Source organism: Hemitrygon akajei, chromosome 14 (assembly GCF_048418815.1).
Source record: "Hemitrygon akajei chromosome 14, sHemAka1.3, whole genome shotgun sequence".
Taxonomy (NCBI): Eukaryota; Metazoa; Chordata; class Chondrichthyes; order Myliobatiformes; family Dasyatidae; genus Hemitrygon; species Hemitrygon akajei.
This window is the reverse complement of record NC_133137.1, coordinates 43982400-44001246: the sequence shown is the minus strand read 5'-3', so window position 1 is coordinate 44001246 and position 18847 is coordinate 43982400. Positions and strand designations below refer to the sequence as shown.

General features: G+C 42.2%; 1 protein-coding gene across 3 annotated transcripts in view; it reads left to right on the top strand.

Annotated features, from left to right (window-relative positions):
* Positions 1-18847, top strand: part of cbll1 (Cbl proto-oncogene-like 1, E3 ubiquitin protein ligase) — a 51870-nt gene that overhangs the window by 12284 nt on the left and 20739 nt on the right. Inside the window, exons 3-4 of one of the 3 annotated variants that reach the window (XM_073065943.1) lie at positions 2092-2192; positions 2683-2766. The exons of 1 other annotated variant lie outside the window; for it this stretch is intronic. In XM_073065943.1, coding sequence (XP_072922044.1) covers positions 2092-2192; positions 2683-2766 — 185 coding nt within the window. The remainder of the gene's footprint in view (positions 1-2091; positions 2193-2682; positions 2767-18847) is intronic. One more of the 3 variants, XM_073065944.1, reaches the window with a different exon arrangement.

Genomic DNA, 18847 nt, shown 5'->3' with positions numbered 1-18847 from the left:
GAGCATCCTGAGCAACTGCATCACTGCCTGGTTTAGAAATGGCACCATCTCGGATCACAAGACCCTGCAGCGGATAGTGAGGTCAGCTGAGAAGATCATTGGGGTCTCTCTTCCTGTCATCACGGACATTTACACTACACGCTGCATCCGCAAAGCAAACAGCATTATTTAGGACCCCACGCATCCCTTGTACAATCTCTTCTCCCTCCTGCCATCTAGGAAAAGGCACCGAAGCATTTGGGCTCTCACGGCCAGACTATGTAACAGTTTCTTCCCCCAAGCTATCGGTCTCCTCAATACCCAGAGCCTGGACTGACACCTTACTGCTCTATCGTCCTGTTTATTATTTATTGTAACGCCTGCACTGTTTTGTGCACTTTATGCAGTCCTGGGTAGGTCTGTAGTCTAGTGTAGTTTTTTTTTCTCTCTGTTGTTTTTTACGTAGTTCAGTCTAGTTTTTCTACTGTGTCATGTAACACCATGGTCCTGAAAAACGTTGTCTCATTTTTACTATGCAGTAAAAATGCAGTAAAAAACTGCTATACATAGCAGTTATGGTCAAAATGACAACAAAAGTGACTTGTATCAAAAGGACAAATATGTTGGTAGAGGAGATGGGGTGGCATTGTTTGTGTAAAAAAAAAAATGAAATCAAATTCTTACAAAGTACAGGTGGTCCCTGCTTTTCGAACGTTCGATTTACAACAACTCGCTGTTACAAAAGACTTGCATTAGTACCTGATTTTGCTGACTAAAGAGGATTTTCGCTTTTACGAAAAAAAAGATGCCCGATTTATATGTGTGTTTACCCCGAGAAAGACTGCAATGACTGGGAAGCCTTGTGCGGGCAGTTTTTTACGCATGCGTTTACGTGCCAATTTTTTTCCCTCCAAATCGATTTTGGTTCGCTGCCCTCCTGAGTTTGCTAAGTGAAACTACACCGTACCTACAGTATTTCTACTTTATATAGGGTGTAAATTTATTATATAGTTTCTGCTTTTACTATATGTTAGTGTTATTTTAGGTTTTATGTGCTATTTGCTTTGATTTGGTAGGTTATTTTTTTGGGTGGGAACGCTCAAAAATTTTTCCATATAAATTAATGGTAATTGCTTCTTCGCTTTATGACATTTCGGATTACAAACAGTTTCATAGGAATGCTCTACCGTCGGATTGCGGGGGAAACCTGTAACAGGATCAAAAGATGTAGAATGCTTGTGGGTAGAGTTGAGAAACTGCACAGGTAAAATGATCTTAATAGGAGTTATATACATGCCTCAAACAGTAGCTAGGATTTGGGAGATAGAAGAAGCATGTAAAAAAGGCAATGTTTGGATTTCAGTATGCAGGGTAATTGGGACAATCAGGTTGGTGCTAGATCCCAGGAGAAAGAGTTTGTAAAATGCTTACAAGATGGCTTTTTAGAGCAACTTGTAGTTGAACCCACTAGAGAAAAGGCGATTCTCAGCATTCTAAAGAGAGGATAAGGTGACAGGGCAGATAAGGGAAGTCAAATAGAGCAAAAAAGCAGAAGACGGGCATACAACATAGCAAGCTGGAGGATCAGGAAACCTTTGAAAACAAACGGACTTATTAACCATGCCATGTACGTTCTTATTCAAATCATTGATATGAATAACAAACAGCAATGGGCTCAGTACCAACCTCTGAGGCACACCACAGTTTACAGCCCTCCAGTCCAATAGACAGCCTTGTATATCACCCTGTGCTATCTACCATCATTTTATATTCAGTTAGCCGGCTCTCCTGGACCCAATGCAATCTAACCTCCTGGAACAACTTAGCATATGGAATTTCATCAAAACCCTTACTGAAGTCCATGTAAGCCGCATTTGCTGCCATGTGCTAATTGACATTTTGGGTAACATCAGCAAGAAACTCAGTTTTAGGTTTTAATACGTGATCTCCCACAGACAAAGCCATGTTGGGTACTGCCTCTCAACCCTGGTGTATAATAGCTGTCCTTTTTTATCTCACTGTGTAACATTCTATAATTCTCCCGAATTTCTTGCTTGTGAATGTATTGACATCAGATTCTCTTGTGAAACTTTTCACTCTGGTATCTTTCAGAAGGGTTTGACTATAATGAAGATGAGATCTATGAATGTAAGGGTGGAGAAGTGTTTGGGAACCAGCGCAGATTCTCTCTGCAGTTTTTCTGGGATTTTAAGGTAACTTTTTGATACAAATATACTTTTGTATATATAGATTATATATCTATATAAAAAAAAATACACACACACGAACACCCCCCCACCCCCCCCCCCCCCCCCCCCCCCGTTGAACATTCGCTTTACACCAGCCCGCTGTTACAAACCTTAGGACCTGTTTTCGCTAACCAAAGAGGATTTTCGCTTTTATGATAAAAAGACGCTCGCTTTATATGTGTATTTACCTCGAGAAATACTGCCGGGACCATGAAGCCTTGTGCATGCAGTTGTGTGTACATGCTTACGCATGTACGTACGCGTCTATGTGTGTATGTGCCGATTTTTTTTCCTCCAAATGGATTTCAGCTCGCTGGCTTCCCAATTGTGATCAGTGAAACTACACCGTACATACAAGATTTCTACTTTATAAAGATTTATACTTTATATATGTGTGTGTGTGTGTGTTATTGTATTCTTGGGTATGGGAATAATCTGGTCACGTGTTTTACAGGTAAATTTGTTGGGTGAAAAAGATGACACCCCAGTTCATTTCTGTGATAAATGTGGATTGCCAATCAAGATATATGGGCGAATGGTGAGTGAGGTTGTTTTAATTTCCTCAGCTGTAATGCTACTGTTTTTTTTCTCCAGTGTTCAAAGATGCTTTTCTGTTTCCTGTTCTGTTAGTTACACAGTTCAAAGTACACTATTCATAGAAGACACAAGACTGTAGATACTGTAATCTGAACCCAAAAACAAGCTGTTAGAAAAATTCAGGTTGAGCAGCATCTATGGAGACAACAGGATGATTGACTCTTTGTTCTTTTTACAATATTTTTATTCAGAAGAAAAAACAAGATTTACAGAGTGCATCTTGAGATTTACATCTCAACATAAATTGTGTACATTCATATATTGTAATAAAATTGATCAAAATGTTATAGCATATCACATAAAGGTATACCAGTCTGTAATCAAAAATTTAAAGATAGGTCATACATCATAAAAGAAATTTTTTATAAAATAAAAAGTCAACCCCCTACCAACTACCAAAGAAAAAAGCTGATGGATGATAATGGATAATTAGAAAAAAAAATATTTGCTTAAGAAGAGAAGATAAAAATAGACATAAAAGTCTGTGCACTGTTAAACTTTATAAATTGGAAAAGTAATTTAGGAAAGGTCCTCAGATATCATGAAAAGATTGTTTCGAATTTAAGACTGAGCAGCGGATCTTTTTCTAAATTTAAGTAAGACATAATATCACATAGCCATTGAAGATGTGTAGGAGGGGTAGACTCCTTCCATTTAAGCAAGATTGCTCTCCTTGCTAAAAGAGAGGTAAAAACTAAAACCTGTAGGTTAAGAGTATTTAAAGTTATATCTTCATTTGCAATAATACCAAACAAGGCAGTAAGGGGATTTGGGCAAATTGGACCCTAAAAAGTTGTGAGAAGGTATGGAATATTTCCTGCCAAAACTTTTCAATTTTAGGGCAAAACCAAAACATATGAATTAAAGAGGCATCAGCAGAGTTGCATTTATTACAAAGTGGAGAAACGTTCGGATAAAAACTGGACAGCTTCTGTTTAGAAATGTAAGCTCTATGAACCACTTTAAATTGTAGAAGAGAATGACGATGATTATATTTTACTTTTTATCTCTAACACTGAAACTTCTTTACCTTCAGTTCTTTCTTTAATTTCCCAGTTTAGTTTTTTTTTCAGGATATAAGCTGAACTTACATAAAAGTGAGCTATTTCCTTTAAATGACCTAATGTCATCAAATGCCAAATTTCTGTTCCAAGTTGTTACAAGTCAATTTACATATCTAGGTGTAACAATTACTAAAAACTTCAAGAATTTATTTAAAGAAAACTTAAACCCCTTATTGAATTATGTGAAAAAGACGCTTTCTAAATGGTCTCCTCTTTCTTTATCCCTAATTGGCCGAATTAATTCGATTAAAATGAAGATTCTTCCTAAATTTTTGTATCTTTTTCAGGCTTTACCTATTTTTATTCCTAAGACCTACTTTGATTCTTTAGATTCAATTTTAACATCTTATATTTGGAATAATAAACAAGCTCGTTTAAGTAAAGTTTACCTACACAGAAATAAAGAGATGGGTGGATTAGCCCTACCCAATTTTAGGTTTTACTATTGGGCTGGCAATATAAAGAATATTACTTTGTGGTCCTATTTATCGTAAAGATTGCCCATCATGGGTCTCCTTAGAAGTTAATTCTGTAAAAAATTCCTCTATTGTCTCTCTTCTTGGATCATACTCTTTTTCAGCAAATAAAACAACAGATAACATAATTGTTAAGCAAACTTTAAAGATCTGGTCTCAATTTAGAAAATTTTTTGGTTTAGCGAATTTTTCATTATCATCTACCATTCTCCTTAATTATTTTTTTTTAATCCCTTCCATGACTGACAAAGTCTTTAAGGATTGGGATGAACTAGGTATTAAGTGTTTTTGGGACCTGTTTATCTCAGGATCTCTTGCTTCATTTGACCAATTGTCAACTAAATTTGCACCCCCAAAAACACATTTTTACAGTGTTACGTTCCCCAGTAACAGGATGACTTATCGGCAAAGATAGATAGGTCCGCTGAAGCCTGATGCTACTATTTTCAAACGTTTTTATTTATAAAGGGGCACAAACGTATGGTTAATACAAAACATTCAGATCATATACGTCGTCACAACTCAATGTAAAGCACAGGTATAGTAATAATCAATCAGAAATAAGCTCTATCGTTGTCTAGGGGTAATGTAGATATATATTGTTTACTGGATATCTAAAAGTCTTTTGCGGTCACTGCAGTTCCACCAGCTGCCGTCGTTGTGGTGTCGCGTTGGTGCACTTTTGTTAGAAAGAGAGAGAGAGATGAAATGAAAGAGTTACCCGACTGGTTTTCCAACCTGGAGGAGTTCGGTTTGTCGGAGCCTCGTTGGGGAATGAACGCTCATCTGTGGCCTCCCCTGTAGCTAAGCCGTTCTTCCGTTGTGGGGTCGCCAATCCCAGGCAAGGAAAAGACGCACACAAACCCCACCACCGGCTGTCGCTATCAAAACGCTGTCACAGGATCTCTAGCGTGTCTTCTGGTGCGTCTGAAGGGGTCCTCCCCCCCCCAGACCCTCCTTTATACTTCCTCACGGGATCGCCGGTGCCAATCTCTCTCTCAACCAGCCCACTTTGCCTGAGGGCTTTACACGTGGTCTTCATGAGACAATAGTCAAAGAGTCGCTTTATTCTGCTTCCCGGGGGAACGTGGTCTTCAGCACGTCTCCCGCTCTCTCTCCCATTTTCCTGTGTCTATTCAGCACGTCTCTCCCCCTCTTGGGCCATTTGACCCCCCCTTGACTAGGGCTCTTGCGAATCTCACAAAGGAGGGGGCTGGGGTCATAACACCTCCCCTCTTAAAAGTTTTTTTACCAGCGGTTTAAAACAAGTTGGTACAGAGTCGTTAAGGATTTTTTTTTCTAACACAATACACAAGCTCCTCTCTTCACAGAGTACTACCGTTATACATTCAAGTCAGTATCTAAACAGGTAACAATTACAGTGTCCCTTTCTTTAATATCTTAACATCGCGTACCGTACTAAAGTCTGGTAGCATCAAACTTCAGCTCAATAACCACCTATTTATTTATTTTCTTCAGCAACAAAACTAAGGAGGTGTGATCTTAGCTTAGGTGCATCTACAAAAGTTTATACAAATACTAATCGTTTCGGTCGTGTTATTTCACCGGCAGGTCTCCAAAGGGGTTGTCTTTATTATTCACAGGCTTTGGCGCAAACCCGTACAACCGGCGTTGCTGTTTAAAAATGGCATTTTCTATTAACCATCGCCTCTTTTCCGGAGAGTCCCCCCGTGGGGAACTTGAGTAATTTGGCGAGGTACTCTCCCGCCTTTCCTTTCCACGAGGGTTATTCTCTTAACTCCGTGTCCCCAACCTAGTCCATCATGGGAATTTCCACCCAATTCTTTAATGCTACACAGGTAGTTAACCCTTTTGTCAAGACCATGCAGACTGATGTGTTTCAGTTCGAACCTTTTTCTCCGGCCGCATTTAAATTTTGGCTTCCTCACAGCGCTTTCTTGAATAACAATAGCGTGTGAGGCACCCTTACATTCCAAATCATTCGATTTGGGAACTACAGATTTACTGTTCTCCTCCACAACAACAGTTATCTCCCCATTCGTAAACTCCACATTAACTCTGAACACCCCCTTCAGCACAACCATCTGGGAACTCACACTTCCCAAGGTTAACCCCTTTTTTTCCGAACCAAGTCTATCTGCTCCAAAAGGACGGCCGTCTCGTCCAGCTGAGTCAAATACCTCAGACTTTTTCTGAGCTCCGTGACTAGGTTCAGGACCACGTGCATCCCCATCTTGGACACACTCAAACGGGGCATTGGCCTCTTCCAGGCTTTCAATACCCGTACCCTTTTCAAATTCTAAATTCCCCTGATCCTCCCAGTTACTCTCTGGGCAACTCACTTCCGGAGTAAACTCAACCCCGCGGGCTGAAACAACCCCATCTGCCAACCCAGCAGACTTCTTCAAGGTAATGGCATCCTTTTCATCTAGGACTGCCCTCATTTCATTATCGGGAACACCTTTAGAATTTTCAACTTCTTCAAACAGTCCTGCCAAACCAGACAGATCATCCATGTCCAACCCTGGACCTTTTAACAGCTTTATCTGTTTCTCATCTTTATTTCCTACCTCTAGGACCTTTTTCTTCGCTAAGGGAAGATCTACCTTCTCTCCCTTACCCCCTTTTACGTTACTATTCCTCGTTTTACCACCCCCGAAACCCTCGTGGCACAGGGTCAGTAAAGATGTCTGGGCCAAATCAAAACTGGCCAATTTTAAACTGCTCCCGTTCTCAGCTGCCGCTCTCGACAGGCTGCGAGTGTCCGCGCATGCGGGATAGCTCGGGGACTCTATGGGCGGGGCCTCAACACGCACCGGTCAGCAGGTCATAGTCATGGCCGACCAAACTTTTCCTCCTGCTAAATCGTTCCCAAGGAGGACATCCACGTCAGTTCTCGGGAATTCTGATGGCACCCCCATTTCAACTGATCCATACACCAGCTCACAATCCAAAATGACCCTACGCAAAGACACCCTTTCTGTCCCTTTTCCTATTCCTCTCAGTGCTACCTCGCCCGTCGGAGGTCTGAATTGTAATACGTTACGGCTAATTAATGATAGCTCTGTCCCCGTGTCTCTCCAAATCCGTACGGGAATTGGCGGGTCCCCCTTCCTCACAGACACGGTTCTTTGTGACAGATAAATCTCCGACCCCTTGCGCTCTCTGCTCTCCTGGGACCCTCTTGCCGATTTTCTGATTACCACTGCACACCCGATAGGGATCGCTGCTTTCCCTCTCTCTGGCTCCTTTCTCGGAGCAAAGCATTTAGATGCAATATGACCCACCTTTCCACAATTAAAACAGGTCAAGCCAGGACCTCTCCTGCCGTCTTGCCTGTCCTCCTCAATTTTACCACTAGCTCCCAGCGGGATCTCCGCCTCAGCCGGCAGGCTTTCTCTACCGTTCCCACGGTCTCTCTGGTAACTTTTTTGCAAGGAAAACTTTGTCTTGTGGGTTAGGGCATATTCATCGGCGAACCTAGCAATTTCTGAGATGGACTGATTCGTCCTCTCATTCAAATACATCTGGATCTCTTCCGGAACACAACCTTTAAATTCCTCAATCAAAAATAACTCCCTGAGACGCCCATAATTCTCGGCCACCTTTTCCGCGGTGCACCAACGGTCCAAGAGCACACCCTTCTCATGGGTTAGCTCGGTATACGTTTGATTCCATCCTTTTCTTAAATTTCGGAACCTTTGTCTATACGCCTCAGGTACTAACTCGTAACCTCGGAGAATGGCCTCCTTTACTTGATCATAATTCCCTTCCCCTTCTGGGGGCAACGTGGCATATGCCCACTGTGCTTTCCCTCGTAACACACTTTGTAACAACGCCACCCACTGCTCTCTGGGCCACTTCTGATTCACTGCCACCTTTTCAAAAAGCAAGAAATAACTATCAACATCCGTCTCCTCGAGGGGGGGGGACCAACCTCAACGCCCGACTAACATCAAACCCCTCCTCTCTCTCTTGCCCTTGAGCTCTTGGCTCTTGCTTTCGCCTGTCCAGCTCCAATTCATGGCTCCTTTGTTTCTCTTTCTCTTCTGCTTCTAGCTGCTTTAGCTGGAGCTCATGACCCCGTTTCATCTCTAATTCCTTTAGTTTGAACACCTGCTCCCTTTCCTTTTCCTTTTCCTTTGCAGCTCGTTCCTCAGCCTTTTCAGCTGCTTCTAGCTGCTTTACTTTAAGATCATGGTCCAACCTTACTTTCTCCAACTCTACCTGATCTGTCCCACTCGCTAATCTCTTTTCGGGGATATTTTCCAAATCCTCAGCTGCAAACACCTCCTTTTCAATGTAATACTGATTTATGACCCCTCGCACTTCCTGCTTTTTCATTGATGACCTCACCTCTGCGAGGCCTAACCCCTTTGCCAGATTTACCAAGTCTGATTTGGTAGCCGTCCCCAGCGCCTCTACAGTCGGATTTCTCATAAATTCACCCACATCCATCTTTGCTGGTTTCCTGTCTGGCTACCTGCGTAACCAGATTTAAGTTTGGACTTACAGCCCGATTCACTGACCTTCCCCTTTGGTTTCAAATCCGGGACGAGTAACCCACTTGTTACGTTCCCCAGTAACCGGGTGACTTATCAGCAAAGATAGATGGGTCCGCTGAAGCCTGATGCTACTATTTTCAAACGTTTTTATTTATAAAGGGGCACAAATGTATGGTTAATAGAAAACATTCAGATCATATATGTCATCACAACTCAATGTAAAGCACAGGTATAGTAATAATCAATAAGAAATAAGCTCTATCGTTGTCTAGGGGTAATGTAGATATATATTGTTTACTGGATATCTAAAAGTCTTTTGCGGTCACTGCAGTTCCACCAGCTGCCGTCGTTGTGGTGTCGCGTTGGTGTACTTTTGTTAGAAAGAGAGAGAGAGATGGGATGAAAGAGTTACCCGACCGGTTTTCCAACCTGGAGGAGTTCGGTTTGTCGGAGCCTCGTTGGGGGAATGAACGCTCATCTGTGGCCTCCCCTGTAGCTAAGCCGTTCTTCCGTTGTGGGGTCGCCAATCCCAGGCAAGGAAAAGACGCACACGAACCCCACCACCGGCTGTCGCTATCAAAACGCTGTCACAGGATCTCTAGCGTGTCTTCTGGTGCGTCTGAAGGGGTCCTCCCCCCCAGACCCTCCTTTATACTTCCTCACGGGATCGCCGGTGCCAATCTCTCTCTCAACCAGCCCACTTTGCCCGAGGGCTTTACACATGGTCTTCATGAGACAATAGTCAAAGAGTCGCTTTATTCTGCTTCCCGGGGGAACGTGGTCTTCAGCACGTCTCCCGCTTTCTCTCCCATTTTCCTGTGTCTATTCAGCACGTCTCTCCCCCTCTTGGGCCATTTGACCCCCCCTTGACTAGGGCTCTTGCGAATCTCACAAAGGAGGGGGCTGGGGTCATAACAACAGATACCTTCAAATTAGAGATTTCTTACGTTTCCAATTAACTACTTTTCCTATAGGTCCTGATAAAAATTTACTGGATGATCTTTTAAATTTAAAACCTTTTGTTAATAGTTCTATTATCTATAACTTGTTGATTGATTCTAGACAAGACTTTTTAGATAAAATATAAAAAGCTTGGGAGGATGACCTAAATTGTCAGATTTCTGATGAAAGATGGAATAAAATTCTTAAACGGGTTAATAAATCATCTTTCTGTGCTCATGATTGACTTCTCAAATCAAGGCATTGCATCAGATCTTGATCCAAAATATCAAGTATTCCTTTGCATCTGTAGATGCTGTCTAATCCTTGCTCTAGCAGTTGGTAATTAACTAGCTCTGGAAGGTTTTTTTTGTTATGAAAGTACAAACCCTTAATTGTTTTTGTTCACTTTCGCAAACTCACTCAGATGTCTGAAGGTGGATAAGTCACCTGAACCAGATGGACTACACCCCAGGCTTCTAAAGGAAGTAGTTGAAGGCATTGGTAATGATCTTTCAAGAAAAGCTCTAGATTAAGTTTTTGTTTTCCATCTTTTATATCTGCTCAGCTAGGACAGTAGAGATATTTTAAGACAAGATTTTTGCATAGTAGTTGAAAAGGCAGTCGCTAGAAATGAGTCCATGGCCAGATCAGCCAATATCTTATTGAATGGCAGAGCAGGCTCGATGGGCCACATGGCCTATTCCTGCTCCTGTTTCTTATGTTCTTATGCCAGGCAGGATGGTGAAATGCTCCTCTTGCGGGGTTGGGAAGGCAGGGAGATCTCCAGTGTCCCTGACGACTGCAACTGTGAGAAGTGCATCCAGCTACAGCTTCTGACAATCCACTTTAAGGAATTGGAGCTGGAACTGGATGAACTCTGGATCATTTGGGAGGCTGAGCAGGTGAGAGATAGGACATACAGATGGGTAGTTACACCCAAGGTGCAGGGCACAGGAAACTGGGTGACAGGAAGGGGAAAAGGGGTTAAGGTGCCACTGCAGAGTACTGTGGCCATCCCCCTCAACAACAGGTATATCACTTCAATCTAACAGAGGAAGCTCACAATGGTTGGGTTTCTGGTGCTGCGTCTGGCTCTTGACTCAAAAAGAGTGGTGGAGAAGAGGCAATAGGGGAGGAGAATGGACAGCAGATTCTGTGGGCGAGACTGAGATCCCTGGGTGGTATGTTGCCTCCTGGGTGCCAGAGCCTGGGAAATCTTGGATCTAGTCCTCAGCATTCTGAAGTGGGAGGGTGAACAGCCAGAGGTTGCGGTCCGTGTAGGTACCAATGGCATGGGTAGGACGATTGACGAGGTTTTGCATGGGGAGTTCTGGGAGTTAGGTGCTAAGTTAAAGGGCAAGATTCCCGGGTTATGATCTCAGGATTGCTACCTGTGCCATATGCTAGTGAGGCCAGAACTAGGAAGATTATACAGTTTAATGTTTGGCTAAAGAGTTGGTGGAGGAGAGAGGGCATAAGAGTTTTAGATCATTGGGCTCTCTTCCAGGGAAGGCAGGGCGTGTACAGGAGGGATGGTTTGCACCTGAACTGGAAGGGGACTAATATCCTCGTGGGAAGGTTTGTTTAATGCTGCACTGTGAGGTTTAAACTAGAGTTGCAGGTGGATGGGAACCAGAGTGCCAGAACAGTTAGTGGCGAGGTTGTGGAGGCAGATGTTTGTAAAAGCTCAGACAAAGTCAGGAATCAAAAGGTCATGCATGGTGTGACCGTGTTCTGAGCTGCGAATATTTCAATGCAAGAAGTAACATAGGAAAGGTGTATGAGCTCTGGGCATGGATCAACACCTGGAATTATGACGTTGTAGCCATTAACGAGACTTAGTTGCAGGAGGATCAGGACTGGCAGCTCAATATTTCGGGGTTCCATTGTTTTAGACATGACAGAGTAGGAAGGATTAAAGGAGGAAGGGTGGCGTCAGGGCTGACTGGAGAACTTGACTAGTGAGGTATTACAGATGGAACTGAGAAATAAGAAAGGCATGACCACATTTATAGATACATTACAAACCACCCAACAGTCCGAGGGATTTAGAGGAACAAATTTGTAAAGAGACTGCAAACTGTTGGCAAGAAACTTAAAGTTGTTACAGTAGGTGACTTTAACTTTCCACATATTGACTGGGAGTCTTTTACTGTGAAAGGACTAGATGGGATAGAGTTTGTCAGATGTGTTCCGCAAAGTTCCCTTCATCAGAATGTAGAAATCTCAATGAGAGAGTGTGTGATACTGGATCCGAGATTAGGGAATGAGACAGGGCAGGTGTCAGAAGTTTGTGTAGGGGAACACTTTGCATCCAGTGACCACCGTGCCATTAATTTCAAAGTAAATATGCAAAGAGAAAGGTCTGGTCCACAGGTTGAGATTCTAGATTGGAGAAAGACCAGGTTTGATGGTATCAGAAATGATTTGGCAAGTGTGGATTGAGACAGACTGTTTTCTGAGAAAGGTGTACTTGGAAAGAGGGAGACCTTCAAAAGCAAAATGTTGAGAACATAAAACTTGTATGTGCCTGTGAGAATAAAAGGTGAAGATAACAAGTGTTCAGATCCTTTATTTTCAAGAGTTATTGAGGGTCCTGTTAAGAGAAAGAAGGAGGTACATAGCAGCTATAGGCCAGTAGGAACAAATGAGATGTTTATGGAGTACAAGCAATGCAAGAGAACACTTAAAGAAATCCAGAAGGCTAAAGGAAGGCATGAAGTTACTCTAGCAGACAAGGTGAAGGAGAATCCTAAGGGATTCTACAGGTGTATTATGAGCAAAAGAATTGCTAGGGACAAATTGGTCCTCTGGACCAATCTGTGTGTGGAGCTAAAACAGATGGGAGATTTTAGATGTGTCCTTTGCATTTGTATTTACTCAGGAGACAGATAGAGAGTCTGTAGAAGTGAAGCAAAACAGCATCAACTTCACGGACCCTCTACAGATGACAGAGGAGGAGGTGTTTGTTACCATGAGGCATTTCAGGGTGGATAAATCTCCAGGGCCTGACAAGATGTTCCATCGGACCCTACAGGAGGCAGGTGCAGAAATTGCCAAGGCCTAGCAGAGATATTTAAAACTTTGTTAGGAACAGGAGATGTACCAGACGATTGGAGGACAGACAATATGGTTCCACTATTTAAAAAAAGGCTCTAAACAGAAGCCAGGAAACTAGTGACTCTAACATCAGCTGTGGGGAAAGTTATTGGAAGATATTCTAGGGGATCGGATATGTAAATGTTTGGATAAACATGGACTAAATAAGGATAGTCAGCATGGCTTCATGCATGGTAGGTCATGTCTAACCAATCTTAATAGTTTTTTGAGGAAGTTACCAGGAAAGTGGATGAAGGCAAGGCAGTGGATGTTGTCTACGTAAGACATTTGATGGGGTCCTGTTTGGTCAAGTTGCTCACATTCAGGATGAGGTAGTAAATTGGATTAGACATTGGCTTTGTAAGAGAAGCCAGAGAGTGGTAGTAGAGGGTTGCCTCTGTGACTGGAGGGTTTGGTGCTGGGTCCTCTGATGTTTGTCGTCTATATCAATGATTGGATGATAATGTGGTTAACTGGATCAGCAAATTTGCAGATGACACCCAAGATTGAGGGTGTAGTTGATAGCAAGGAAGGGTATCGTGGCTTGCATTGGGATCGGCACCAGGTGGAAAAACGGGCTGAAATGGCAGATTGAAGTTAATGCAGACAAGTGCAAAGTTTTGCACTTCGGTAGGACCAACCAGTGCGTTTTTTTACACCGTGAACAGTAGGGCACTGAGGAGTGTGGTAGAACAAAGAGATCTGAGACTGGTCCATAATTTGTTGAAAGTGGTGTCACAGGTAGATATGGTCGTAAAGAAAGCTTTTGGGCACATTGGCCTTCATAAATCAATGTATTGAGTACAGGAGATGAGATGTTATGTTGAAGTTATATAAGATGTCGGTGAGGCCTAGGTTGGAGCATTATGTTCAGCTTTGGTCACCTACCTACAAGAAAGATGTAAGCAAGGTTGAAAGAGTGCAGAGAAAATTTACAAGGATATTGCTGGGTGGACGATGTTTCCTCTAATTTGTAATGACCAAATGTACGCAAAAAAGTCTTGTGTTGTGCAAATTTTTGCCCAGTGACAGGTATATTGTGTATATTGTGCACTGTGTAATTCGATTTAAAAACAACAAAGCCAACCAGTTTTAAAATCTGCAGACAGATAATTGCAGACTCCATGTTATCAACACCGTTCACATCAGAAACCAGAAAAGGAAATGTGATTGTGTACTGTTACAAGCATCACCCCTTGTAATAATGATCAGTGAGGTAGAGAAAACCTGTATTTACCAACAAGTAACTTTTATTGTTTCAACTAAAACGCACATGAGTTCACACTCTTATCTACCTATGTGCTCCCTGCTAGAATCCCTGACCCTCCATGAACAGTCAATGAAGAGAAAAGGTTATTACCCAGAAAAGGAGTCTACGCTGCCAGGCGTTCCTCATGGTCCCGATCTCCATGTGTCTGTGGGGTCCTCCTTATCCGCGACGGTTGGTCTCTGGCTGCTAGAGAGTTATCACCCCTGCATATTTGAAGCTCCTGAGTCTTATATTGTTCCTCATCGGTTAAACCATTGGATCTCCATCCCATTGGCTCAAGGTCGCCTGATCTACCTGGGTCATCTTCTTACTAGTTAGTGTACAGGGCTACAGACAACATTGTTTCATGGCTCTGACTGGTCCAAACCCAGACAGTCTAACAAGATTACCAATTGCAGGTCTGGCATTTTACATAACAAATAGCTACTCTCTGAAAATGGTGTCAGGTTTATTGCTCTGATTAGATTGTCCCAGAGCAAGAATCAGTTCAGAGTAGATGGCTACCTGTTTAAGAATGCTCTCAGGTTTAGCAGATCATTACCTGAAGCTTCCTGTGTCCACATTCAGTTGCTCTGATTAGATCATCCAAGAGCAAGAATCAGTTTAGAGTCAACAAAAAGGTGGAAACAAAGACAACTGCCTTGTCTGCTTCACCTGTCCTTGATTAGACTGAAGTTTCTTCTGGCCACCAGTACGGTCATGAAATATACTTAACATGCCAACAAGGTCGAAGGCGACAAGCTTTTGTGCACAGTTTGAATTCCTATGTGTGCTATTAGCAAAAGATGTGTGCGTGCACACCTTAGAGGAAACGTTGCGGGTTGACTGTCGCATTTAGAATGTAGAAGAGATTTGATAGAACTATACAAAATTATGAAGGGTATAGATAGGGTAAATGCAAGCAGGCTTTTACCACTGAGGTTGGGTGGGACATAGAAACACAGAAAACCTACAGCACAATACAGGCCCTTCAGCCCACAAAGTTGTGCCGAACATGTTCCTACCTTAGAAATTACTAGGGTTACCCATAGTCCTCTATTTTTCTAAGCTCCATGTACCTATCCAAAAGTCTCTTAAAAGACCCTATTGTATGCGCCTCCACCACCGTTGCCAGCAGCCCATTCCACGCACTCGCCACTCTCTGCATGAAAAACTTACCCCTGACGTCTCCTCTGTACCTACCTTCAAGCACCTTAAAACTCCCTCTTGTGGCAGCCATTTCAGCCCTGGGAAAAAGCCTCTTACTATCCACACGATCAGTGCCTCATGGGTTAAAGGTAAAAGGTGAGAAGCTTAAGGGGAGGGGAGACTTCTTCACTCAGAGGGTCATGAGAGTGTGGAATGAGCTGCTAGCGCAAGTGGTCCGTGCAAGCTCGATTTCAATGTTTAAGAGAAGTTTGGATAGGTCCATAGATGGTAGGGATATGGAGGACTATGGTCCTGGTGCAGGTCGATGGGAGTAGATAGTTTAAATAGCTTTGGCATGGACTAGATGAGCTGAAGTCCCTACTTCTTTACTTCTCTGTGACTAATAATCACTAGATTCTGGCATTCTGTTGTTGATTTGCTCTTGTTTTTTAGATCACTGTCTTGTTGCATCATCCAATTTCTATTCAGCTTCAGGCGACGGACATTCTCCTGTAAAATGTCTTGATATAATTTTTGAATTAATTGTTCCCTCAACAAATTGCATGCCCTGAGGCAGCAAAGCAGTCCGAAACTATGATACTCCTTCCACCATATTTCGCAGTTGGGATGAAGTTTTGGTTTTGCTTTCTCCGCCAAGCATAGCAATATACAATTTGGCTAAAAAGTTCAACTTTTGTCTCATTTATCCACAGAATATTGTCACAGCAGAGTTGTGTAACATCCAGGTGGTCTTTTGCAAATTTGAGATGTACAGCAACGTTTTGTTTTGGAGAGTAATTATTTCCTCTGTGGTGTCCTTCCATGAGCACCATTCTTGTTCAATTTTTTTTTCTTATTGTGGACATATGAACAGAGACTTTATCAAGTTTTAGAGATTTCTGCAGGTCTTTTGATATTGCCCTTGGATTCTTTTTCACCTCCTTCAACATTTCACGTTATGCTCGGTGTGATCTTTGCAGAATGCCCACTCCTGTGGAGAGTAGCAACAGTACTGAATTTCTTCCATTTGTAGACAATTTCTCTTACTGTGGACTGATGAACACTCAAGTTTTTAGAAATGCTTTTGTAGCATTTTCCACTTTCATGCATCTCTGCGATTCTTCTAAGGCTCTCTGAAAGTTGTTTTGATCGAGGCATGGTGCACATAAAACAGATTTTTCTTGAGGAGTAGGCTCCGTCGGTAACCTGACCTTGCCTTTTTATAGGGCAGGGCACCTTGACAACCCACACCTCCAATCTCATCTCATTGATTGGGACATCTGACTCCAAATTGCTTTTGCAGAAGGCATTACCCAGAGGTTTCCAATGTTTTTTGAACCTAGATTGTGATTGTTTAAATGATGTACTCTCTGCAACTGTGATGGGATGGATATTTTAATGATGGATGTCTAAATGGTAAGGGTAATGACCATAGAACATGGAACATGTAATAGCCATTGTAGACTCTTGGTTGAGAGTGGGGTAGGACTGGATACTTAATGTTCCATGGTTTTAATGTTTAGATAAATATAGAGCATGGTAAAGGTTGAGAGAGCTGCATTATTAATTAATTACTCAGAGGACTCATTCACTGAGTATACATGGACAGAACTCAAATATAAGAAAGGTGCAATGATTTTGATGGGGTTCCTTTTACAGAACCCAAATGTCAACGGGATATTGAGGAACAGAAATGCAGGCATCTTAGAGAATGCTGCAAAAACCACACAGTTGTTGTCATGGGGGACATCAACTTCCCCAATTTAGACTTTGACCTCTTTAGAATTAAAATGGTAGATGCATCCAGGAGGGTTTCTTAAATCAGTATGTAGGAAGTCCAGCTAAATGAAAAGACATATTGGACTTGATACTGGAAAATAAACTTGGCCAGGTGACTAACTTTTCAGGAGAGGAACATGTAAGAAATAGTACTCACAAATCCTTGATCTTTAGTATAGTTATAAATAAGGATATAGAGTCACAGAAAAATACTGCACAGAAACAGGTCCTTTGGCCCATCTAGTCTGTGCAGGACCATTTAAAGTGCCTACTCCCATAGACCTGTACCAGGTCCATTTTCATGCCCCTATCATTCATGTATCGATACAAACTTCTCTTAAATGTTGAAATTGAGCTCGCATGCACCACTCGTTTCACACTCTCACAACCCTCAGAATGAAGAAGCTTCCCCTCATTTTTCCTTTATATTTTTCACCTTTCACTCTTAACCTATGACATCTAGTTGTTGTCCCATCCAGCTTCAGTGGAAAAAAGCCTGCTTGCATTTACCCTATCTATAACCCTCATAATTTTGTATACCTCTATCAAATCATCCCTCATTATTCTATATTCTAAGGAATGAAGTTCTAACCTGTTTAACCTTTCCTTATAACTCAGGACCTCCAGTCCTGGCAACATCTGCACACAACACTCCAAATTAGGCCTCACCAACATCTTAAGCAAATTCACCCTAATATTCTATCTCCTGTAACATGTCAATGTGCCAAAATGACCCTAGCTACTTTCAATTACTTATGGACCTGTATTTGAGACCAGAGCCTTTTGCTCTATGGAATTCTTCAGTGTCTTTCTGTTCACTGTGTAAGACCTACTCTGGTTGGTCCTAGAAAAGTGACACCTTACATTAGTCTGCATTAAATTCCATCTGCCACTTCTCAGCACATTTTTCCAGCTGATCAAGATTCCACAGCAAACTCTAATAGTCTTTCTCACTGTCCACTACACCCCCAATCTTAGTGTCATCCACAAGTTTGTGAATCCAGTTAACCGCATGATCATCCAGATCATTGATTATAGATGACAAACAACAACGTGTATGTATCTTGTAGAAGAGTATTAAATTATGTTAGGGTAAATTACGAGAGTACTCAGCATAAACCTAGGGAGAGTTAATTGAGAATAGCTGTTTGGGCAAATCTACATCTAATATTTGGAGGGTGTTTAAAGATCAACTGAACAGAGTACAGGGCAGATATGTTCCAGGAAGAAGTAAGGACAAGGGAAGCAAGATTTTTATTTTTTGTTATTTTTTGGAAGGAAACTATAGCACCTGGGGAAAACCCGTTCCATGGGGAGGATATATAGCAACTCCTTACAGAACGTTTCTGGAGTTGAACTCCGAACTCTGGACTGCCTGAGCTGTAGCAGTGCTGTGCTAACCGCTGCATTACTGTGGCACCCAGATATAGAACCTTGGATGTAAAGCAGAGTTGGTGAATGTGCTCAACAAGAATATAGAAGCATATGTAAAGTTTAGGAAGCTAAAATCAAACAGAGCCTTTGAAGATTATAAACAGGAGGCACCATGAAAAGTCTTTGGTGAGTAGGATTAAAAAGAATATACATACATACATCAAGAGCAAAGGGATAACTAGGGAGAGGATAAGACCACACAAGAATGAGGGAGAGAGCATATGTGCTTAGAGGCAGAGTATCTGGTAGAGGTTCTAAATAAGTACTTTGCATTGGTGTTTAGCAAGCAAAAAAGGTACTGATGGATAGTGGGTGTGCTAATATGCTAGGACATTTGAAGATA